The sequence below is a fragment of the Haliotis cracherodii genome, unplaced genomic scaffold, assembly GCF_022045235.1.
Source record: "Haliotis cracherodii isolate W230 unplaced genomic scaffold, xgHalCrac1.p SCAF_16, whole genome shotgun sequence".
Classification (NCBI taxonomy): Eukaryota; Metazoa; Mollusca; class Gastropoda; order Lepetellida; family Haliotidae; genus Haliotis; species Haliotis cracherodii.
In genome coordinates this window covers 20894845-20920038 of record NW_027266271.1, presented here as the reverse complement: position 1 = coordinate 20920038, position 25194 = coordinate 20894845, and the positions used below count along the sequence as shown (strand labels likewise).

At 41.1% G+C, this 25194-nt stretch overlaps 1 protein-coding gene across 5 annotated transcripts in view; it reads right to left on the bottom strand.

Moving 5' to 3' along the window:
• The window catches only part of LOC139463927 (uncharacterized), a 98642-nt gene that overhangs the window by 28337 nt on the left and 45111 nt on the right, over positions 1-25194 (bottom strand). For 2 of the 5 annotated variants that reach the window (XM_071245363.1, XM_071245366.1), the window contains 10 exons: positions 23840-24055; positions 21722-22159; positions 20651-21012; positions 20202-20466; positions 19032-19661; positions 18162-18402; positions 16905-17293; positions 10236-10856; positions 8691-9404; positions 8313-8342 (listed from right to left, as the gene is read on the bottom strand). In XM_071245363.1, coding sequence (XP_071101464.1) covers positions 8313-8342; positions 8691-9404; positions 10236-10856; positions 16905-17293; positions 18162-18402; positions 19032-19661; positions 20202-20466; positions 20651-21012; positions 21722-22159; positions 23840-24055 — 3906 coding nt within the window. The remainder of the gene's footprint in view (positions 1-8312; positions 8343-8690; positions 9405-10235; positions 10857-16904; positions 17294-18161; positions 18403-19031; positions 19662-20201; positions 20467-20650; positions 21013-21721; positions 22160-23839; positions 24056-25194) is intronic. The other 3 variants (XM_071245367.1, XM_071245365.1, XM_071245368.1) reach the window with 3 other exon arrangements.

The following is a 25194-nucleotide window of genomic DNA, read 5'->3' as shown; positions in this document are numbered from 1 at the left end:
ATGTTATAACTTTTGAACGTATCTATGCAATATTCAACATACCGAACCTAAACAGGGCCCCCTGAAGAAATGACTGAAACTTAGCGGATTTGTTTATACTCTGGCAGAGAACCAGATCGAAATAGTGTTGAGAGGATGCACTCTGCATCCTTCAGGAACCCATTTCATGGATAAGACAGCAGGAACGCAGGGGGTACATGGATTGAAGCAGGATATCGGATAATATCACATCACTGACCCATCTCTCACTGACCCATCCCTCATTTCAATACTCAATATATCAGAGAGGGACCTTATGGATGTCAACTTCATTATAATGGAGGAACACGTTTCAGACTTACACTTAGTCTATGAAAACATTTCTTTAAAATAATTGTAATATTTTTTTTCAAAAGAACCTTTCATCCTAGACTTGGTTTAGTTTCTCTAGATTTGCCGAGGCTTTTATTAAAAAAAAAGAAGAAATATTTATAAATTCCACACCCATGCGCAGGAGTAACAACGTTTCGGAGTTTTTGCTTACTCCTTCAATTTATTCACCTGATGAAGGGGTAAGCATAGACTCCGAAACGTACTCACATTTAGCCTATGTAGTCTAAAATTACACACTACCCTTCTCGACTCTTAATTGAAACAAATAATTTCCCCGATGCTGATTTCATGTGAAACAGAGCTAGCTAGAGATGGCTAGACTTGCCTTTGTATACATATCTAGATATCTATTCCACAGTCATGGTGCAGGACAATTCGAAACATTGCTCCTCATAATATAGTTGACAACCATACGTCCCCCCCCCCCCCCCCCATGTGTATCACTTCTAAATGTCATAATGATTCAAAAACTTATTCAGTATAATTATCAGCTAAAGTGCTTAATAAAATTGACTGTACAGTCAAACTTAATAAGAACTTTTTCACTGAAGAATAATACATATATATAAAAAAAAACAAGTATGTTGCTTTCACCTTTGCATGATGGAAGGTGACACCGACTGCCAAACAACTTGTTACAATAATGGATTCTATTCTCCGTTAACCACCTGTGTGGTGTCAAGGTGGTGATTTGGTTTTGGTGCTGACCTTTCGCGGTCAACGCAGCATCCTCCAAGAAGATGCTTCCAAAGAACATAACGTGCATTTAACCTTCAAATTTCAAACTCACACCCGTCCCCCACACAGAGCCTTCCCAGCGTTCGCATCCACCATCTTGCTCGCATCACCTGAACACCCCTCATTTACTTTCATCCTCAAATTAACACATTAACAAATATGTGTATACACGGACTCCTCCCAACACGGTTAACCGATCGGTACAACTTAAAAACTCACCCAAACAAAAGAAAAATCCTAATAATCCAAGCGCGTACATGTTGGTCACTCCATTTAGAGATGTTCAAAAAGAAGGAATGGCAGAGAAACGGTATCCACTGAAGTTTCTTGCCGTAAATAGCTCCTCTATCCCCTCTGACTCAGCAGCCGGCTTGAGCGTAGTATGATAAACCAACTGTCGGAGGTAGGCCGGGGTTACCGCGTTAGCAAGTGTGCGAAAGGGAGGGGGGAGGCTGACGTTTCAAGTGGGGTAGTCTGTCTCACAGTCCCTGAACCATATTACATTCCCTTCCGCCCAGCCCTTACTGTAACGCTATCGCCCTAAATGAAACTCCCATCTCCCCTGGGCTCCTTTTCAGTTGAATTCTGTTTCTGTCAAAATTAAATATTTTCAGAGACTAGGCGTAAGTCTACCAGATGGGGTTGATTAAGGAGTCGCGTCATGCCATGCAGGAGATAACGTGGTATTACCACTCGATTTGCTACCGTAAGGCTATACTTTCATGTATTATCATACTTGGCAAATCGGGTTTGAATTTTAAATATCCAGCTTCATCATTGAAAGTTGTTACAATACGATCAGACTATCTAACCACGAAAATAAGAAATCAACATCTATATACCAAGCAGACATTAATGGATGAAAAAGTTTTTACAAACAATGAAAAAAGCTTTTACCCATAAAAAAATCTTCATGTCTTCATGTTCTCCCAACCCTCTAAATATTCCTAAGATTTCATTCAAAATATTTTTCAAATATATAACTGTATATTTGTGAATTTTATTACATATTTCATGTTTAATTCAATATTATGTCTCGTCAAGACCTGTCACAACAGGACTCGGATAACACAGTGATCATATTATCGTCTCCTTGGTGTTATTGTAGTTGTTTTTTTAATTTTTTCAAAGTGAAATTTTAGCCCAGTGTGTCGGAAACCTTTGACGTGAGATTTACGCCTATATCATCATGTATATCGAAAATATGTCTAACATATTCAACCACACATGTTTAAGATATTTGACATCACAATGTGTTCCGTTTCAATAGCAGTCTCCAAACACGTTCCGTGGGGGTGAGGAGGAGACTAAATGTGAAACTTGACTTGCCGAGGCTCCTTTTCACAACGTTAAGTGGGAACAGATGTCCTGAGTCCCTCTCCACAAACATTAGGCTGAGGTGATCGTAACTCCCATACTTTAACATAGAATTACGACAGTAGTTGTGCTGCGGTTGTTGTCGTAGCACCCAGGGCCCTGATAGAATGTTTCTACGTTTGTCGAAAAGGTTAGAGTGAGTGAGAATGGTTTTACGCCGCCTTTAGCAATATTCCAGCAATATCACGGCGGGGACATCAGAAATAGGCTTCACACGTTGTACCCATGTCGGGAATCGAACCCGGGTCTTCGGCGTGACGAGCGAACGTTTTAACCACAAGGCCACCAAACCATTTTTAGCAAGTGCAATATGACGCTCTCTGAAATTGTCGAAGAAATTTTGTTTCACTGAATTTTTATGCAGATATCTAAATATGAAACAGATGAGTCTGTTTCACTGCCCTTATATATTTCTAGTTCAGCTGAATCTGTATTCAAATCAACCTGAATGTTTACAATAATGTTTTTAGCTGCATGTCACGCGTGTACATTCCCTACCGCTAATGTTCGAAGTACGTCACAGGTACCAACACAACCTAGTGTACTGCGATAGTACTTATATTTAATGTTTGTGGAAGACAAGAGCGGGGGAAAACAAACATACATTTGCAAGTCGCTTCTCCCAAAATCAACAAAAAAGCTTTATGTTATTCTCAAGCTTCTCTGGGGCAAGCACAGGATGCCATTTGTTGTGAATATCGCACACACGTCTGGGCTGTTCCGTTGGCAGCTTGGGACAAATATAGATTTGTTTAATTATTTCAGCGTTTTTGTCCTGATGGCGCCTTCGATAAAATATGTGGAATCCACAGGGACATATATACAAAACATCTTTGTTACGTTTGAGTGAGAGTGTGGTTGTACGCTTGTTTTAGAAATATTCCAGCATTATCATGGCTGGAAATACAGGAAATTGACTTCACAAAGTGTACCCATGTCGGGAATCGAACCCGGGTCTTTGGCGTGACGAGCCAGACTACCATACTGCCCTTTTTCGTTTGAGTTAGTGAGTGAGTGAGTGAGTTGGGTTTAACGCCGCTTTTAACAGTATTCCAGTTATATCGCGGCGTGTCAGCTTAATGTGGGAGGAAAGCCCGAAGTGATTCAGGTCTCAGACGTTTACCCCTTCGGTGAAACCAACGATCACGGGTATGGTGCTGACAAACCTAGAAACATAATTGAGGCGAACGGGGGTTCGAACCCACAATCATAGGTTTCTGGCATGCCCAAGGGACGCAACTCTGCACAGTTTTACAGTTGATTACAATTAGTCGAATCTGGACCAGGCAAACCAGAGAGTAAAAACACCCGCATCCAAGTATCAGATAGCCTTGCTTTAAGGCTGTCCATGGGAGGTATTCTATCTTTATAATAGACAAGGCAAGAGCAACCAACCACGTCAGTGGGACCTGGACACCCTACCGAATTTAATCTAAACGACAGAAATTAATGGACTCATTGACCAAGGTGGCTTACCATTGGTATCATTTTAATAGTAGACGTGTATCTAGCACCTACAATGTGCCTCACTCCCAAAGACTGACTATAAATCGTGTATACATCTACACCGAAATACACGTTCTTACTCATGCTACACGCTGGCTCATACGGGGGAAGGCGTCATTCCTAGGATGATCAATGCTATGCTTCACCGTGGTATACGCAATCACAGTACATATGTTTAAATATAAAACCATATATATATATATAGGGATGGAATACAGCCATAAAGCTATAAACAGGAATAAATAGGAATACTGCTATAAACTGTGGATGTCCCGTTGAGATACAATGACTATATCTGCGTTTTCGCCTGGTAAAACTGATATTTTAAGGAGTGGCGCCGCGACGTATGGTGTGTTTGTTTGTTTGTTGCCGCATACAGCAGTATACCAGCTGTACGACGATGGTGCGACGAATGAAATTGTTAACTTACGGCTTATTCACATTTATATTAATGCTGTATACTGTATATGTATATACTAATACTCATGTATTATCGTTGGTTGTTTGGCGAATAAACTTGATTGATGTTATTTGACCAAATAAATGGGTTTTTTTTATATTAATAATACATTTTCTGATAAATATTATTGATTGATAAGTAATGATGATCAAACGTGATTTAGTGATGCCTTTAAGTCCCAAGTGATTGCTCATAGTGCTATGCTCAAAGATCCTGGTATTATTACTGCGGACAACGGATCAGTTCTATTCCAATTTTCAGCTCTTTTAAGGGTTTAACGCCTTAGACGCCTGTCCACCACCTACCCTACCCCTGTCCTGCCCTACCGGTTGCATCCGATACTCACACAATTTACGTAATTTTTTTTAAAAGTATGTGCTAGTTTTAAGCCTGACCCAAAACAATCACAAAGCATGTTCGTTCGGTAAGAATTGTGTAAAGTGTAAAATATACGATGACGTTATACCAGCGCCACAGGATTAAGGCAATAGGAAGTATGTACCTCAGATAGCATATGTTTATCCACTGGACGGATAAAGACGTTACTCATGATATTTTTGTAATGCTACACAGTTAGGTGATGTCTATGAAACCTCCCACGTGCCGAACCACCGGTCGTGCCACTCTTACCTAGTTTTTCTTGTAGGTATTTATATGCCTCAGGCATGGTTAGTTTGGTTCCCATGGCAACGCAATGACTGTTGCCGACATGGGATACCTCTTCCTCGAGTACCGTCGAAATGGGCGCATTTGTTTACTCTCAATTGTGACTTCCGGAGTCATTCTTTCAAGAAGTTTAAACGTAACCGGAGTACACTAATTACACCTTATTAAACAAATACAGCATCAGAAGGGATTTATCGTGTGGCTTTAGAAAGGGTAATACAATTCGTTTTGGAACAGTAAATGTAGACTGACAGCATTAAACTATATTTCATACCATTTTTTCTTTTATAGATAACATACGCTGCTATTAATACCGCCCATGTGAACTGATACCCGGATTTGTAGAAAAGAGTGACCAGGCTTTAGCTGGAGCTGCCTTTTTAGAGTCTAGCAGATTCAAAGAATGTACCGCGATCGAAGATCAGAAACGAACACGCCCCTATACCTTTACACATGCATCAGTGGCCTACTTCCTGTGCTCATGACATAGTTGCTCGAAAGGTTACCTCCCTTTAGGAACTCTCATCCCCAGAACCATATGCCTCCAATACGCTGTCAGTAAAACAGAAGGGCAGGTATGTCAGCTGACTTGATATGGTATAGGGATTGTGGTCTCATACTAAATTAAGGAACCACTGTGGCGTATGTATGTTAAATACCATTTTTGTGACTGGGCGAATGCGGTAGTTTGTGAACAGCGCCTGGCTGGGCTGACCAATGTTCTATTCCAGTTCTACTTACAAAGAAGTAGGGATGTTTCAAGTAATGAATGTTGCATACGTCACATCGTGTACGTGTCTTTATGGAGCTAATATTTTCATTGTTGATAAGTGTTTTCTAAAATTTCTGTGTCTACCCAAACGTCCGCAGTAAAATGTAAAACTGTTACGCAAAGCGTAATACAATTACATAGTTCACAGGAAATCATTAATCACAACCACGGGAATATGTAGCTGTTCACACAATGTATGGTCCTACAGTACGATGAGATATGATGGGAAATATTCACTTCTTCAAGACGTTGTCCTTAGTTTTCAGAAGCCACTTTTATCATGTGATTTTGTTTGTTTACATGTTTTGTTGTTTTTTGGAAATACAATACTAATCAACAATACTTGTAAAACTGATGTTAACAGAGCGAAAATAGTTGATGATGAAAATTTTACTGTTGTTCATATCTAACACGTATTATAACTCATTGTTATAAACGTATATGGACCTTAATGTAACAGTGACGACACCAGGCTAATGTGTTTAACAGAGTGGTTACAAATATTCATGTTTCTGAAAACGATTCATATATCATTTGTGAGGATTGGAAGGCAAAATCGGAAAGCAATGATATGATTGAAATAGAGAAAATTTAACTAAGAGATAAATCGAAATTGTCAAAGCAAAAGAACAACCAGTCGTGACTTCTTCCTATTTAAAGTAATAATCACAATATTAGATTCTAAAATTAGACATTTTAGAAAAAAGAAAACCTTCACACTATTAGTAAATCGGTTTGTGGCAATTGGTACCAAGCGGGTGAGAACCTATTTTTGTCATTTAGAAAATCGGAACTATAAGCACTATACATGACATACTAAACCACAGCGGGATTAATCCCCAAAGCAGAAAGAGATAGGAAAGGAGACCAATGTCAACCCCATGTATAACATAATGAATATTTATTTTTCCCAGCGAACATTCAACACTTGATCCATGAGAATAAAATGGGTGTTAATTTCAGGACGATGTATTGGGGATGACATGACGTAAAATACAAAAGGAGAAAACGCGATATTAGGTTTGATAGTATTTTAAAGTTTGTGAACTCAAAAGGTCATGCCACAGAATAACTAGTCTCCAATATAAGCCGAAACAAAAAGCATTTGACACAGTCTCAAAGCAATTGATTTCGTCGACTATAAAATACAGTTTCGAACCGGGCATCCAAATATGTGAGTCTCGAGTTTAAGTTTAACACAAATCTCTCGCATTTCTTCACAAATGAACGTGGATCTAGAACCAGTTATTGCCTTTATTGTTTATTTTAGAAGTTGAGGTACTAGGCCCATTTAAACAACACTGAACATAAACTTGGACAATTTGCAATGACACTGCAGCTTTTAGATGGAACCAGAAAAAGTTTAAACACCGCTATCGATAATAAAATATTTAAATAAAATATCGCACTTCTTAGTGTGAAACAATAAGGCATATAAAAAAAATTACATGAGCTTGTTTGGAAGTATAAAGAAAACAAAACTAACAGGATCTGTTAAATTACCATGTTTGACGTGCCACTAGCAAACCAATCATTCTCCAGCCTCATTGCTTATCCTGTGAGCTGTTGTCAGCCTGGAGCAAACATTAAGATATGCAGGTAGACAATCGCTTTTGGAAGAAGTTTTGCACACCTTGGGATAATATTACACCCATATGAAACGTCAATGCCAGAAAATAAAGAATCTCGATTATCGGTGGAAACAGATTCCTTGACAATCAGTGATGACACCAGGTGTTCGTGAAAAGACCATAAACACCAAAGACCATAACATCATGACTGGGATTCTGACATTAAGGCTGAACCATCAATTTACCGAATTTTTGTTTATATATCATAAAAGATTGGTTATATGAAGAAGTACGATCTCTTAGAGATACATTTAACATCATTTTGACTATTAAGTGACCAAATAGGAATTTGTCACACTGAAAGGGACAATTCTTGACCATGTACACATAAGAAACAACATACCTTCACAGTGGAGGAATAATATAACTGACGCAACAAATATGAAAATCTACGAGACTGACATAAACGGAAAACATTCCTCTTTCCAAAAGTTGAAAGGAGAACCTAAATGAAACGGCGATTTACAATTGAAATTTCTACACAAATGATGAATTTGTTACAAATGAAACTATTAGTCGACAACTATGCGTTCTGTGGTAGTGGAAGCGTAAACGTTTGTTTCAAGTGTGAGTGGCTCAGCAGATCTGTTGTAACTATAAGAGAATACATCACACATTCTACACTTAAATTCGGATGTAACTCTATACCAAAATGATTAAATCGCATGATAATTACAAGCAAAAACACAAAGAAAATAGAAATAAAGAAATGTAGCAGTATATCATTTAACAATAAGATTAATTTCTAGATTTCAAAAGAAGCTAGGTATATATTAATTTATATATTTACTTATTTCCATTTTCGGTAGTCTGGGAAAACCTAATAAAATAGAATGTAAATGGATACAAAGCTAAAATATATTCACAACAGAAGTATATGTACAATGCATAGAGTGTTCACAAACTGTACAATGCAAGATGGTAGCAGGTGTCATAGGGACGTCTTCTCTATGCAGTGCTGCATCCATTCGACGTGACAGAATCCCATAGTCGTGAGCTGCATCCCTTCAACGTGACAGAATCCCATAATCGTGTGTTCGAATCCCAGATTCGCCCTCAATATAAGTTTTGGTTTGTCAGTAGGGATTTCCTCCAAACTAAAGGAACAACACATGTCCGTGGGTTTCACACGAAATTAACTTCTAAAAATGCTAATATTTGTACTTACGTGGTGAAGGGGTTCTACGGGGTGGCAGGGTGCGTCGGGGTGGCAAAGTCCGCCGGGGTGGCAAAGTTGGCCTCTGGGTGACTGGTGCACGCGTTGGTCTGACAGGAGCAACATAGACGGGGATAGTCTCCCTCCTAGAGTTCCACACCTCCAGATCCTCCAGGACAGCGTTCACGTAGGTCCTGTCTTGACCTGGCACGAGCGGGCCCCCAAAGAAAGTCCTGTGTTCGCGGTTAGTCACAGGTGCTCTGAAGGTCGGGACTCTCTGAGAAGCAACCCTCTGTCCGTTAAGGTACATCGTTAGACCATATGTTGGATGCCAGGACAGATCAACCTCCTGCCACTTCCCTTGGTCGAAGCCTGCTGCAGATACTTCCCATTTTCTGTCCGGTGTCTGCATTTCTGCGTTTAAACGACCGTCCCGGTAATACACAGTCACGGGAAAACTATCGATGAAGTACATTCCATTCCTCAGACGGTTAGGTCGTACTGCAAACCGAATTGTAGCACCCTGTCTGCAGGTCTCCAAGTCACCCGCACATGTGAAGTTGGAACCAAGATCCAGGTACTGTTGGTTGCCATTAAACCTCAGAGAAGGAGCACCACGACCATCAACAGTTTGGATTCCACCGTATCCTCGGATGGTGCGCCCGTCTAGATATATGTATCCGCCTCTGTACTGGGACAGGTCAATACGTGTTTCCTTAGGAGCAACTGATAACAGAGCAAGGTCATCATTACACATTATATTTCAAAATCATATTCCACCTAAGGCCTCCTCATCATAAAAAGTGATGTTACGTACCATTGTAATAAGATACAAATTTGTCTTGGAATATTTGACATACATGCATTGCATCCAATATTTTAATTGGTACGTGGTGAACCCAAAACACATGATGAAACAAAAATACTGGACGCACAGGTACATGTGTCGCTACATTTAGTTCGGTGCTCCCCCCTTCCCGTGAGTGAGATAGATAGATATCAACGATGAATGCTTAGAACATCAACGTCGTGCAGACTTTTCAGTTAAATTTTATGACTGAATATTTCGATTTAACATGCAAACAATCCATGGTACATGCACATTGATGGATATCTTAAAACAGTTAACATGCAGGTGACGACATAAATACATAGAGACTTCGCGGAGAGTGATAACAAAGAAACGCATGAGTTTCTAAAGGATGAAAAGAGTAAAAGAGTAAAGGTCATTGCAAACTTGCAAGCTATAGGGATCAAGATATTTAAGCTACGAGACTTGGCACACTTGGACTTGCACAAATTGGCATCCATGAATCAATAGAGAGAAGGCGTGTTCAAGAATTGGAAAGAGGTCATGCGGGGTATAGCATTTACGACAGTGTAGTGTGTATACATTACCAATAAGAGGGAGCAGGGATTACATCAAGACCTCTGGGGAAGCGAGGGAAGGGTGAATTGTTTGGGTGACTTCTACAGTGCTTCAAATCCAGACAAAAGTGGAGTCGAACCTTGTGAACCAAGGGTAACAGACCTGCTGGATGCTTTATTGAATCTCACCTCCATACAACCCCGAATTCCTAAGTTGATCAATGTCATCATCCCATATCTGGAGTTCATCCATCATGATATCTGCAGTGTTTGTTGGGTTTTTATCATCCAGAGCCTTGCCAATGAAGATGTTGGTGCCAACTGGAGCATCTCCCTGAGCCTCCTCAACTCCAACAGCGCTGTCCACCTCCTTGTCGTCCAGGAACATCTTCAGACCCTTAACGGGATGCCAGGAAAGGGTCACTCTCTGCCATCTGTTCCTCGCCAGACCAGGAGTGGATACGGTCCAAGATTTCTCGGGAGTCATAAACTTGCTGACCAGTTCTCTGTTGTGGTAGTACACGGAGTATGTTGGGCTTGACAGGAACACGTCCCCCTCGCGCAGATTCCTTGGCCTAATCCAGAAGGTCATTGTCATCCCGTGTTTGCAGAGGACAAGGTTACCCATGCACTTGTCCTTGTGGGGTCCCAGGTCCACGTACTGCCCCCCTCCAATCAGGGAGGCAGCCATACCGATCTTTCCTCTTTGAAGACGAGCGCCATTGACTAGAGTTACAATATATTTGGGATGAACCACGAGTGGTCCATTTGCCTCATCCATGAAGAAAGCCTCATAGCCATAGAAATCCGCTGAGGAGGAACAAGAGACAGACTAAGACATAGATCATGCAATGCAAGTTAAATGTCTACCTGCTAACATCACATATTAATGACACATACAAAGGGACGTAACCGCGTTTGATTTGTTAACCCATGCTTGAATACTGCTGCATTGTATATTTGATATTGTGAGGAAGTTAACTTTCTACAATTTTCCTCAAATGGCGGATATCAGTATATGTGTCTGGAGATATAGTTGAACGGACATGGTGGATGAACACGTAGCTGAATGAAATGCGATTTAATCACGCAACATTTGACTTTCAGTTTTTCATGAGCATACTGTAAAGTACGTTTATAACGAACACGCTTATAACGAACTGGCGGATATAACGAACAGATTTTTTGGCCCCGACTATTTGCCATAGTTATGCTATATATACATGTATGCTTATAACGAAATACGGTTATAACAAACTAAAGTTAGTGGTCCCTTCAAGTTCGTTATAACCGTAGTTTACTGTATTTAGACATTCTGTTGTATGGTGTGGCGATCGGGATCCTAGAAGATCCTAGAAGTATTGATACCTATCCTGGAAACCATTATCATGGCACCAGCCGAATTCAGTATTTGTTGTAGATATTAGGGTCGATAGAAGGCACTCACGGGAAGCCATCGACCGACACCCAAAGACGGATAGACGTAAAGTAACACGTGGCCTAGATATATCACAATGGAATTCCCCTTTTTCCCCAGGAACATTACAACACTACAACACCTTGACTGAATGTTTCTCTCTAAACTTATGGATAGAAAACCCATGATGCTGATCTAACCTCAGTGAGTGAGTGAATCGGGTTTTACGTCGCCTTTAGCAATGTTCCAGCAATACCACGGCGGGGGACACAAGAAATGGGCTTCACACATAGTACATATGTCGGGAATCGAACCCGGGTCTTCGGTGTTGCGAGCGAACGCTTTGACCACTTGGCTACCCCGCCGTCCCAGCCAGAGAACAATCAGTAGGGATTATCTGCCGAAGCCGATTCTACTGGACGTGAATAGTGGTAAAAATTGTATGAACTGATTCGTGATGACATGATGACACAAGGTGTTCGCGAAAAAACTAGTTTTGGTAATAAGCATCGAAATGCGTGAATTACGTCCCTTCTGAGCTATAAACGTGCTTTGTTTTATGCAAGTCATACAAAGGATGATCTCTGAAAAGGAAGGTTTATATTATGACATGATTGAACAGAAACTGACAACCCAAAGTGAGTATTTCCGGTATTAATTTGACGCCACCGTCCCACGTCCACTAACGTTGCATGTTTCGAATGCACTAGAGTGACCGAACCTTCAAAATATCCCTTTATAGTTGGTGGAAAAGACAAATGATGCCATTATGCCAAATGGTTCAGTTAGACAGCAGCTACAGATACATAGAAACAGAACTCGAGGTTGTCAGTTAATCTTCCTTATGATGATGATGTTAGGATTATGATACACTATAGTCGTGCACTACTTGTTAATCATAAATACACAATAATATGTGCATACATATAATCTTCAAGGTGATATATACATACTGAAACTCTGTTAACTCGAAGTCTACCCGACCTTTACAAATATTTCGAGTTATCCAAAGTTCGATACAAGCGATGTACTATATAACATCAATTATGTTGATCAGTATTCTCAAAGATCACAATTATACATTCTTGAACGACATTTCGAGTTAAACCAGGCTTCGCTGTGATACTATTTGATATGATACGATGGCTGGATCGCCTATAGTGAATCCATTCTATATGAATATGCAACTTAAAATGACTTCCATTAAGTGTACATGGAATATGTTGAAATGAAAATGCATACATATATTTACACGTCAAAGGTATATGTTATGACGTCTTTATAACTGTAAATTATTGTTGTTTGTGTTCGGCAAGTTAACATATGCTTCAAGAATAAAAATTGATTACATTTATATTTTTTTAACTGAGTTATTCATAGATAATATATAAAAACTCAAGGCCAAAGAAGGCATAAAACAGGTCAAAATAGACATGCAAACACACAAACAACAAAACACAGCACAGCAATGAAAATAAACAAAACATTGTTTAACTAGCTATGACTAAGGCAAGGCAGCATAACAAACAAATAATATAGATAAAAAACTTCTACTCGAGCCTTACTTTTCGTTTTGTCTGAGGCCATCCTCACAAGCTTAAAGCGAGTTCAGTTAGTGATTGAAGCGACGTACAAGTATAAATTCGTCGTGCAAGAGTTGCTTCCCTTTAGCTTTCACGGCCAAAACCTTTCTCTTGCTTTTAACATTATTTTGCAAAAAAAAGGACATGTCTAAAATTGTTAATATGGTTGCATTCATTAAGAAATAAATATGTTCAGGGTAAATAACATAATAACGCAAGCACATAACATAAATAAAAGAAGAGGTGGCGCCAAAAGAAAACGTCGAAAACGTCTAAACAATGCTTAAAATAATAATAATAATTTGAACACATTTAAAAAGTTTTTCAGAGGACAGAACTCGTGTACAGTGGAACCCCGTTAATTCGGACTATACCTTTCCCGATGAAATCACCTGGGTTTTATTTCATTGCTTGTCTGCTAACAGTGTAATGTCCCTTTGAATATATACATGTATGTCTATCCAGATGTCTGGAAGAGTAACTGTCCGGATAACAAAGTGTCCAGAATGAAGAGGTTCCATTCTATACTGTTCCAGGCTAGACGTTTTAAGATGTGTATCCTCTTTCTTTTATCAATTCGTATACAGTAAATAAAAACAAATAAAAAGGAATGCGTTATTTTCATGTCACCATCAATTCAAACTTTGGGTTAGAGTCCAGTTTGATTTTAAACATATCAAAACATACCAAAACGTTTTTAAAGGGTGTCAAAAGGTTTAAGAGAGGAATGCATGCGTTTCTAGTGAGACAGAGCATTACCCAGGCCTAAGCAGATACACTACTCTGAGACTTTCCCCATGGAGCTGTGGAACCAAAGCTTTTAGGGGCATTAAAATCAGCAAGAAGAATATAGGCAATAGGAAATACATAGTGTTAACTTGAAACTTGAACGCTAGAGAATAATCTTACAGCACTACATAATAAAATACCCGATGCTACACGAATAATTATTGTTTAAACTATACATTTATACAGAGAGTATATATACACATTTTGGAAATATCAGTGAGATACAGATCTTGTCTATTGTTATTGAAATCATTCATGTTATTAAATATAGATATGTGATATAGGTTTGTGATATTTATCTTGTATAACAATAGAAATATATATTGGAATAACATTATATTAGGTATTAGTGTATTGATACGTTTGTGTTGTGGCTAGTCTAGGTTTAACACAACATCAACCTTATTTTCTAAGCCCAAATGTTTAGCTCTGTGATACATGCAGTGAGGTTTAGAGTACAGTAGGTACTGTAATTAAGCCGCGAAAATGCGCTACACAGTTACATCGTATGTTTATAACACAACGTCTACTCAAAGCTACTTGAAACTGAATGTACAAGAATAACTACTGTTATCTGACAGATTTACAGCTTCATTAGCGATACTGACGGTCGAGATACGTCTTCGGCAAGAATATCAGCAGCTTTTAGAATTTAGTACGTAACTCCATGCAGGGTCACTGCAGTTCTACTGAGCATGCGCAGTTATGATGCATTAACAATGTAGGTACCTGTCTGGATAGGTACATCGACAGCTGAAACAATTTCTCTGTTGTTCAGGGTGGAAGAATGAGTGAAGGTATGTTTATAACGCCGAGTCAGCAATTTTCAGCTAGTAGTGGCACTGATTATGTTTGATGAACGGGTAAATATATCTAATGCGAATCAGCAAGGTTTAGATGTTCTTGTCGGAGGTAAAAGGTGAATGAGTCTGTGAATATTCCTGAAGCAGAATCCACATTCTTGCGATGATAACTGATGAGTGTGTGAGAGTAAGTGTGGTTTTACGCCGCTTTTAGCATTATTCCAGCAATATCACGGCGGGGGACACCAGAAATGGGCTTCACACATTGTATCCATATTGGGAATCGAACCCGGTCTTCGGCGTGATGAGCGAACGCTTTAACCACTAGGCTACCCTACCGCCCCTGATGAGAGAGTTATGAGGTTATGAGGTCAACAGATTCTTATAGGTGTCATCGATCAGCTGAACAAGAGACTGGTAGAGCTAACACTGCGCACACATCATTTGGGATGGATTGTTTGTTTGTTTGTTTGTTTGTTGTTTAACGCCACACTCAGCAATATTCTAGCTATATGACGCCGGTCTGTAAATAATCGAGCGTTGACCAGACAATCCAGTGATTGACATCATGAGCATCGATCCACGCAATTGGGATACAATGACATGCATCAACCGAGTCAGCGAGCCTGAGCACCCGACCCCATTAGGCGCCTCTTACGACAAGAATTGTAGCCTTTTATGGCAAGCATGGGTTTCTGAAAACCTATTCTACACCGGATCTTCACGGGTCGGATTGAATCCACAAATCCGAATACCGTACTTGAATTAAATTCGCGAAAAACGGTTTTCAATTTTAGTGAAAATATTCATGTAGTGTGCATGAAACAAGTTCTCAGTATGACCGTATAAATGTAAGCGCATATGGTCATGGAGATAATCTGAAAAGATTGGTATGATTTATACAAATGTCCCGAATGATGAAGGGCCCCAGTCGTCAAGACAGTCAGACAGAGGTCCCCCAGAAACCTGTAATCATGGGTTCGAATCCCAGATTCGCCATATTTATGATACGCAGCTTCCCCAAAGTTGTGGACGTCTTAGACCTTCACTATTTCAGGCGTTCGTCTCCACGTTTAGATGACATGCCGTGAAATAAAGAATTACTGTCCAAAGCGACGATAAATCTAACTCATTCACGCACTCAGTGACAATGTTTCAACAGCAAAGTCGAATATCTAGTGAAGATCGTCAATTCCAATATGGACGCGACGCGATGCGATGCGATGCGACGCGAAATATTTCACCCAAAACTGACAACCCTTAAATCGCAAGCGGGTCACCGCAGTGATCCTGATCATGTCCGTATCCTTCAGCAAGCCAGGTTCGCGACTGAGGGAAGCTTCGTTTTGAACAGTAGTGTAGAAGGTGGGTGCAAGGTTGCAGTCGGCCCCCTGTACCTATAGTCTGGCACTAGTATGAGTAGCATTGATATCTATGAAGCAGTGTTATGAAGAAGCAATGAAAGCTGGAACATGAGATGAGTCTATGCCAGTGTATGCCATAGATACCTAACACCACACTGAACCAACAGACAATATAAAAAGAGCAAATAATTTTACATTACGAATCATGGTAACGCAAGAATTGTCTGTTTGAAGCAATTAAACTATTTAAAATTGTGAACAGCATGTTACATATAACTGATATTCTTTTCTGGCGAGAAAGGTAATCAAAGTTCAGAGTGGCAATGGTTGACATTCTGACATTGAAATGCCCCTTTAGCCTAAAGGTGTCTGACCATGTATAATGATGAGGCATCCGTGCAATTTGTAGAAATCAGGCGAAGCCACGTGTTGTCAGCATGGAACACCAATGTCCGGAATTGAACACAGGTGTACCCAGGTAAATCTTTAAGATAGGTATAATCTTATTTGGTTCAGTGTGGATACAGTGTTTCCGACTGAAACACAGTGTTTCCTGATTTGATTAATGTCGTGTACGTGATTATAATGCACACTATCTTATATTTCAGAACTTAAATTTTAGATATCTATCCTCAAAGCAATCATTATTATGATCGGATAAGATTCTTTTTCTGAAATAAATCAATGAATTCTAAAGGTTGTGCATGATAAATTGATTATCCTTGTCTCAATTACGAAAATATAAATAACATTGTTCGTATTTGAGTTATTGTTAGTGATAGTCCTATATCTAGAGGCCACAAAGTCACATTGCAGTCCTATATCGGTACTGTTATTACAAGCATAGCGTTAGTAGGCTGACTATACTTCAAATTAGTTTCAGCGTCTAACATTAGACTTACGTCTGTCGATGTAACCCATTGCTAGTAGGTCATCTCGGCGGCCATATAATACTTCAAGCTCGTCAATATCAAAGTTCCCGCCAGTAGTAGTTCCTCCGCTTGGTGTATCACCATGGTTACCACGGCCAACGAAGAAACTTCCGGGGTAACGAATGTTGATGTCTTCAAGCTTTGCATCCGGGTCACTGGCGACTAGTTTATTGTCGAGGTAGAACTCCAGGCCGTGGTCGGGTGACCAGGAGATCTCGGTGTAGTACCATCGGCCCTTTTGGGGGTAAGGGATTGATACTTCCGTACCACCTTTGGCGCTGGCGTACAGGTAGCCATTGCGGGAAACCAGAACGAGGCCGTGACGACCAGTAGACAGGAAAACCATGTTGTTCTCGAATCTATAGGAAGAAGAGGTTGACAGTTTGATTGAAACTTTAATGTGTGATGAACTTGTAGACGTTTCCGATACAGACAGTGATTACTTCATCAGTTTAATCAACACATCTATTAAACGATGTTTATGTATCATGAAGTCACAAAATAACAGTTTTGTTATCATCGCCGTCTCATCCTTAAAACTGGTCGGATGGTTTTGGGATGCTAATGTCGTGTCTGATTACGACAGGGCGTTTTTTTTAAGAAACCAGGGTGTCAACGTTTTGCAGTATTGTGTGTTGTACAGCGGATTATAATAACAAGTGACAACAAGAACCAAAATCGCTGTAACGCTGCAATTTTGTTCAGATTTGAGCAACAAGATGTTTCTCATGTAACCCAATGACTAAGGTGACTTCAAAATAATTGTGACAGAGGTCACACACACACACACACACACACACACACACACACACACACACACACACACACACACACACACACACACACACACACACACACAAATCTTTGGAGCCAATTCCCCCAGCGCTACATGTTCCGTGGAGACTGGTGGCCCAGTGACCGCAATTCTCTGTACACAGGGCGATCCGGAAACCAATGGTCTTGCGTTCGAATCTCGGTTAGCCATGGTAATGTTTCATGCTTTGTCGGCAGATCTAAAGTCTGACACTGCATCACTTCGGGCTTTCATCCCGCATCAAGCTGACACACCGTGATGTAACAGAACTGTTCAAAGTGGCGTTTAAACTCACTCGACCCACATAGATCCCATCAGACCTTACAACCCTAACCTTTGATTTCCAGCGCGGTTTACTAAATTACTGTTTTACGCAGTTCCCTCGCTCGTGAAGAAGGGACAGTCCTCCTCACCTATTGAACCGGATCCAGGCTGACACGGTGATTCCCTGTAGACACTTCTTAAGGTTCCCCATACACTCGTCAGAGTGATCTCCTACATCCAGGAACTGGCTGCCAACACGGAGTTTCAGGGCGTTGCCGACTTTACCGGGGATGAGGCGGGCGTTACCGACTACACGGATTGGCAGAGAGGCGTGGACAAGACGATTACCTTGGATTTCTTCCATATCAATAATGTAGTTCTTTGGTTTACCTACAAGACATAAAAATTACCAAAATTACCATATTCAGGACACATGTTAAGGGATTAAAGGTAATATAATTATGCAAATATGTGATATTCAATAATAACGTGAACATTGTTCCCGATATTGCGTCTAAGAACTGAGGGCGGTGGGATAACATGGACGTAAAGCTATCGCTCATCACGTGGGTTCGATTCCCCATGGGTACAATGTGTGAAGCCCATTTTTGGTGTTCGACGCCGTGATATTGCTGGAATATTGCTGAGGGTGGCGTAAAACCATGCTCATTCACTGACTAAGCATTGAGCATTGCTATCATAACTTTAAGATGGATCCTAGACCCTGGGTACGTTTCCACAAAGTGATCTTAGGGACCCGCCATTTCATATAAGGGAGTGGGCTGGGATTCTTTTGCAAGAGACAAAATATCTTTCTTCCACAGCTCAAAGACATAGTATGGTATGGTCCGTACCATAGTCCTACGATTGCGAAAGCATGTTAAAGTATAAACTTACAGTAGCGTTACGTTCACTTTGTGAAATAGGGTCATCATATATAAGTGTTAGATCATATATAAGTGTTAGATTTGTCTTTGTTCGCGCATGAATAGACTTTGAGTGTGTTATGCCTCACTCACCTCGGTGGATGTAGCCAAAGGCAGACAGGTAGTCCCTATCGGAGTACCAGTATTCGATTTCATCAAATTGACCCTCGCCGTATTTGGCCGAGCTCATGTCTATGTTACCCCTCCCGAGGTACACACGGCCACTGTCACTTCCACTGGAGGATGACCTTGGCTTGCGCTGGTCAGAGGAAGCCACCAATTGGTTGTCCGAGAACAGGCGGAGTCCATTCTGTTCAGACCAGGACACCTCGAGATGGTTCCACATCTTGGGATCCACAGCATCTGTCGACAACTCCCAGGTGTTCGTGGAGGTCATTGCGGAGACGTAGAGACGTTTGTTCTTGTACCACATGGTAATGCCGTTCCCGCCGGTGGAGAAGTAGTAGGCGTCCCTCTGGAACTTCTCTGGCTTCATCCACAAGGCGATGGTGGCGCCATGGATACAGTTGTCCAAGTTGCCGAAGCACGTGTTGGCGTGGTCGCCGAAGTCGACATACTGGGCCCGACCATCCAGTTTAATAGCGTTGCCGAGCTTGCCAGGAACAAGATCCGGATTCCCATAGGTTCGTACGACCATAGACGGATGGCGGATACGATTTCCGTCAATATTTTCGAATGGGAACTTGTAAACAACTGGGCGCACTGCAATACAAGTAATCACTGCTGTCAAAAACATTTATATTAAGCTTGCTGGGTGTGTTAGATTTGCAAAAGCAACTAAATTGAAAGAGGAAATGATACACATATATCATATCATATCATATCATATCATATCATATCATATCATATCATATCATATCATATCATATCATATCATATCATATCATATCATATTCAGAATAAATAGATTTCTATTGATTCATCATTCCTCGAGGTTTCAAATAATAATAAATAAAAATATGTGTTCCACGTGACAAATTACACAATTCAGATTTAGTTGAGTGTAAGTCTCGAACAAGTTTGAATAATAACGTCATCGTTTGTGTCTAGGTTATAACTATAATGATAGTTCAATTTGCAAAAACTGATTTTACACACTTCATATTCAGTTTGGTATTCATCTCATTGGTTAGGTCAATGGTTATTTCCTGGTATTTATCCTATGTGCTAACATTTCGTCCGGCGAAAAAAGGATATACAATTTCATTTTTAAAATTTTCTTTAAAATGTGCCTTCACCCACCTCTTTCAATGAAGCCAACATCGAGTAGCTTGTCTCTGTCAGCATAGAATGCCTCGAAGTTGTCAATAGCAACATTAGCTGCCCGCTGCCAACTCTCGGGGTTGTTGGCACGGCCCAGGTAAAACTTCTTGTCGTTGGTGGTCTGCATGCTCTTATGTTTATCAGTGACTTGGCTAGCGACCCGCACTCCGTTCAGATAAAGGGTGATACCCATCTCTCTGGACCAGGAGACTTCCAGGAAATACCACACGCCTGCAGTGATGCCCTGAAATTGCAACATGATAATGATTTGTCTGGACCAGACAATCCAGTGATTGATATCGATCTCCGCATTTGAGATACGAAAATATGCATCAAGTCATCGATCCTGACTACCCGATCCCATTAGTCGCCTCTTACGATAAGCATGATTTGCTGAAGGCAAGTTATAACAGAGTTATCTCCCTTACCTGGTAGTACGTCTCCCAGAATCTGTCGAACATGGAGGCGGTGGCGTGGAGGCGGTTGTCGGTGTAGAAGACGTTGACGCCTTTGGGCGACGACATCAGATAACGTGTGTTGCTGTCAAGTCGAGTGAACGAAACCCACATTGACGCGTAGAACCCATAGCGGCAGTTAGAGAGGTCCCCCATGCACAGTCCGTGTACATCCCCCAGGTCCACATAATCAGACCCACCTCTCAGGTTGACAGCACTCCCCACCCTCCCAGGGACCAGCCGCACCCCTGCGCTCACCATCGCCTCGGTCGTAGGGGTGGAAATTCGATCACCCTGTAGTCTGTCGAAGTTGAGATTGTATTTGTAGAATGGACCTGAATAAGTAAATTGTTTATTATTGTCATTGTTTAAGGTTAGAGACCAGACAGACAAACAAACAAACAAACAAACAAACAAACAAACAAACAAACAAACAAACAAACAAAAAATAAATAAATAAATAAATAAATAAATAAATAAATAAATAAACACAATATACAATGGGGCTATAGATCGCTAACAACTGAAGGCAGATCACCACACTGGGGACCATGGGGACTTACAGCACTATGGTACCTGCATGGACCCCAGCAGGATTTATATCATTTCTTCAGTCCTTGGCGATGGCTGACAAATTTAGCCAAACATTAAAACAATACATAGGCTACGATTATAAAGGTGGCAGAAATAGATATACTTTGAGGTTCCTACGTACCCGTTCAGAAAATCAACCAACCAACCAATCAACCAACCAACCAACCAACCAACCAACCAACCAACCAACCAACCAATCAATCACAATCAATCAAATAGAAATAAGACGGGATGGGAACACCAGGAAATGGACTTAAGTGTAGGGAATCACTGGGCTATCTGATCTTTAGATATGATCATCACTATCATGGATGCAATGCTGAGACCTCGAGGCGACTTATTCGGTACAACCGTGTTGCGAATAACAAGGTTCGAGTGATTGATGTGTACTAAAGCGCGGATCAGAAATACCTACTTTTCCTTCATGCCTACATTTCCTTTTGGACTTACCGGTTTCTCGAATCTCTTTCAAGGTCCTGTACATCGACATAAAGAACACTTCATCCACTGTCATGACGCCCAAACGATCCGTCCCCGTCCTGTCGTTAGCCCGACCGATGACGAAGTCGTTATAACGGGAATTCGACCTGGCCGGAGATCTTCGCGTGGGCTTCGTATCATGTGCGACCTGCTCTCCGTTGATGTGCAGTACAAGACCAATAGAGTCCGACCAAGACGCAGCCACGTGGTACCACCGTCCTTCTAGCAGGTTGTCGTACATTACTGTCCACTCGTTGCCGTCGGGCTTCTTGAAGACGTACTCCAGCTTACCCTTGGAGTAGTACATGGCGATGCCGTGGCCGTCCGTTCTGTGGCCGCCGTTGGAGAGGTACACGCCACGCCTGTTGCCAACGCCCTCGAACTTAAGCCACATTCCAAGATAGTATCCTAAACACAGATTTCATTTTAAAATCAGCTGCAGGTTATTGGGCAGGTAGGGTAAGGGGCGATGAAGGATGAGGGTCCTAATTGGCCCACTGTCCAATTACAAAGACACAGAAGTCTTTGCAAGATTAGTATAACGCAAATATCAGATTATGTTTAAGGGACAACGGGGCACGGGTGCCCCAGTCGTCTAAGGAGCCGCAATTCGCTGGGCAGAGTTGCGTCCCTTGGGTGCGCCAGAAACCTATGATCAGTTCGAATCCCGGTTGCCCCGATTATGTTTCTAGGTTTGTCAGCACCATACCCGTGCTCGTGGGTTTCACCGAAGTGGTAAACGTCTGAGACCTGCATCATTTCGGGCTTTTCCCCAACATTAAGCTGACACGTGGTGATATAACTGGACTACTGTTAAAAGCGGCGTTAAACCCAACTCACTGAAAGGGACAACAAGCTTTGTAAGTATTAGACATCTGACATGATAAACTACACAAGATTGGCTTTAATGAGTGAACAAGTGATTTTTCGAACTTCAAAAGAAATTTCTTTCAGCATGTCCGTGATCAAAGATGATTCTTCTACCAAACGTTTGAACTGAAGAACCAAAGAAAATCAGCCTAGGTCAGCTGTTAAAAATGCTTTCTGATAACCTCATAACCTTTCGGAACACACCTGATAACTTTCATAATAATGTCCACACATTTTCCTTGTACTTTTATACGTGGGTGGTAAGGATAGCAGACTTGACGACTGCTGTTTTTTTCCGCTGTAACGAGGTTGCATTATAATTACACGTGTTCGGCGATAGATATTAATGAGACCATGTTCCAGCAATATTATAGTGTACCCGTGGGATCGAACCACCACTGTACCGTGACGGGTGAACGCTTTCACCACTAGGCTACACACAAGGGAATTTTAGCATATCTTTCAGCACAATTTCAGCATACAGAACTGAGAATATGAAACTTGAGCTCCCCTGATGTTTAACATATAAGTGAGTGAGTGAGTGAGTAAGTGAGTTGGGGTTAACGCCGCTTTTAACAGTACGTCGCGGCGTGTCAGCTTAATGTGGGAAAGCCTGAAAGCTTAAAGCCCGAAGTGATGCAGGTCTCAGACGTTTACCACTTCGGTAAAACCCACGAGCACGGGTATGGTGCTGACAAACCTAGAAACATAATCGGGGCGAACCGGGATTCGAACCCACAATCATAGGTTTCTTGGATGCCCAAGGGACATAGCGAGTCGCGGCGCCTTAGACGACTGGGCCACCCGTACCCCCAATATATATATATATAACATCTCATTAGTAGTGTGAGTGAGTTTGGTTTTACGCCGCTTTTAGCAATATTCCAGCAATATCGCGGCGGGGGACATCAGAAATGGGCATCACACATTGTAACCATGTCGGGATTCGAACCCGGGTCTTCGGCGTGACGAGCGAACGGTTTAACCACCAGGCTACCCGACCGCCCCTATCTCATTAGTATCGCCATTAAGACAATAACAAAGGGTAAATTATTCTGATTATGATTAATACGACACCACGCGTAAACACTACTTTTGAGACTATATCGTATGATAATCCAAAAGTCTTTCAACTGTATTTGAACTGAATAAACAAAACAGCGACAGTGAGGTCGGAGCAAGTTGACGTCTAAGGGAGACAACTCGTCCAGTACTAACCTGTAAAGCATTCCTTCAAGTTGCCAAAGCACTCGCGTTTGTGACCAGGGCCAGTAACTCGGATATACTGTGTGCGTCCATTCAGTCGGATCGCCTTCTTGATAGCACCTTGGATCAGATCCGGGCCTCCATAGACTCTTGAGTCCAGACCGGAGGGGTTCCAGAGATCACGGCCGTTCAGCTGGTCCATTGGGAGATAGTAACGAGTAGTGAACTCTGAAAGAAAGATCTCCAGTTGAATCAATCATGCCTTTAAACCAGTGTCCACGTGTTAAGTATAATCGCAAAGTCGGGTGTTGGGTAGACTTGCACAAGTCTCTAAAGTAATAATGTTTAGTTTAAATCTTAATATCTAGATTATGTAATTAATAAGACCAAGTTGTCCCTGTAAGAGACTAGAGTCTGTATTGTTCACATACTAGACTTGCCTATAAAGGAGGATAGAATAATTAGACATCCATGGATATTTCTTTAAGTTTATCCTTGGAGCAAGGTTAGGTATTGGGTGTTGCTACACATCCTGGAATGAGTATTACTGGACCATTTGTGAGTGAGTGAGTTTGGTTTAAGCCGCTTGTAGCAATAATCCAGTAATATCACGAAGGGGGTCACCAGAAATGGGATTCACGCACTGAACTCATGTAGGGAATCGAACCCGAGTTTCGGCGTGACGAGCGAACGCTTCAACCACAAGGCTACCCCACCGCCTCCTTAACTGTAATATATTTACGTTATATAGTGCGGTGTTGTTATGAGTTGGAATGGCCTTATACTGCAAAGAGCAATGTTCCTGCAATATGAAGATTTCGAGGAAGAATATATCCCGAGTACCGCATGTTTGTAAGACCATACTACAGAGGTTTGGGTAACTAGCCTTGGTTACTTGGCGGACGGCCTGTTATTGAGCCCGATGGCGCAGTTCGTTGTTCATGATGTCAACCACTGGTTTGTCGGGTCATTTTGCTGGAATATTGTTGAGCGTAGCATGACATTGTGGATGTGTATTAAACAAAGTAAAGTTATGTATACCTATTAAGATATGTGTCCATTTATTTCCATAAAACATGGGTGAACGATCCCGGTTGTCAGAAGAGTATTTGATTTAAATGTACAATATTACAATATGAAGTTTATGTAAGAGAAGCATGATGATGTAACGTATATTTGACAGATATTATTGACATAAAGTAAGTCATATGGTAATACGATGCTCAAATCATCAAACTTGTGGGGATTAATGTAAGAACAGATCCCATGTTTGATGTAAGAGAGGCCTAAAAAAGATCGAGTTGTACGACTCTGATATATAGCTAACTGAAGCGTTGAGCAACAATCCAAAAACGGAATAAGAGCTT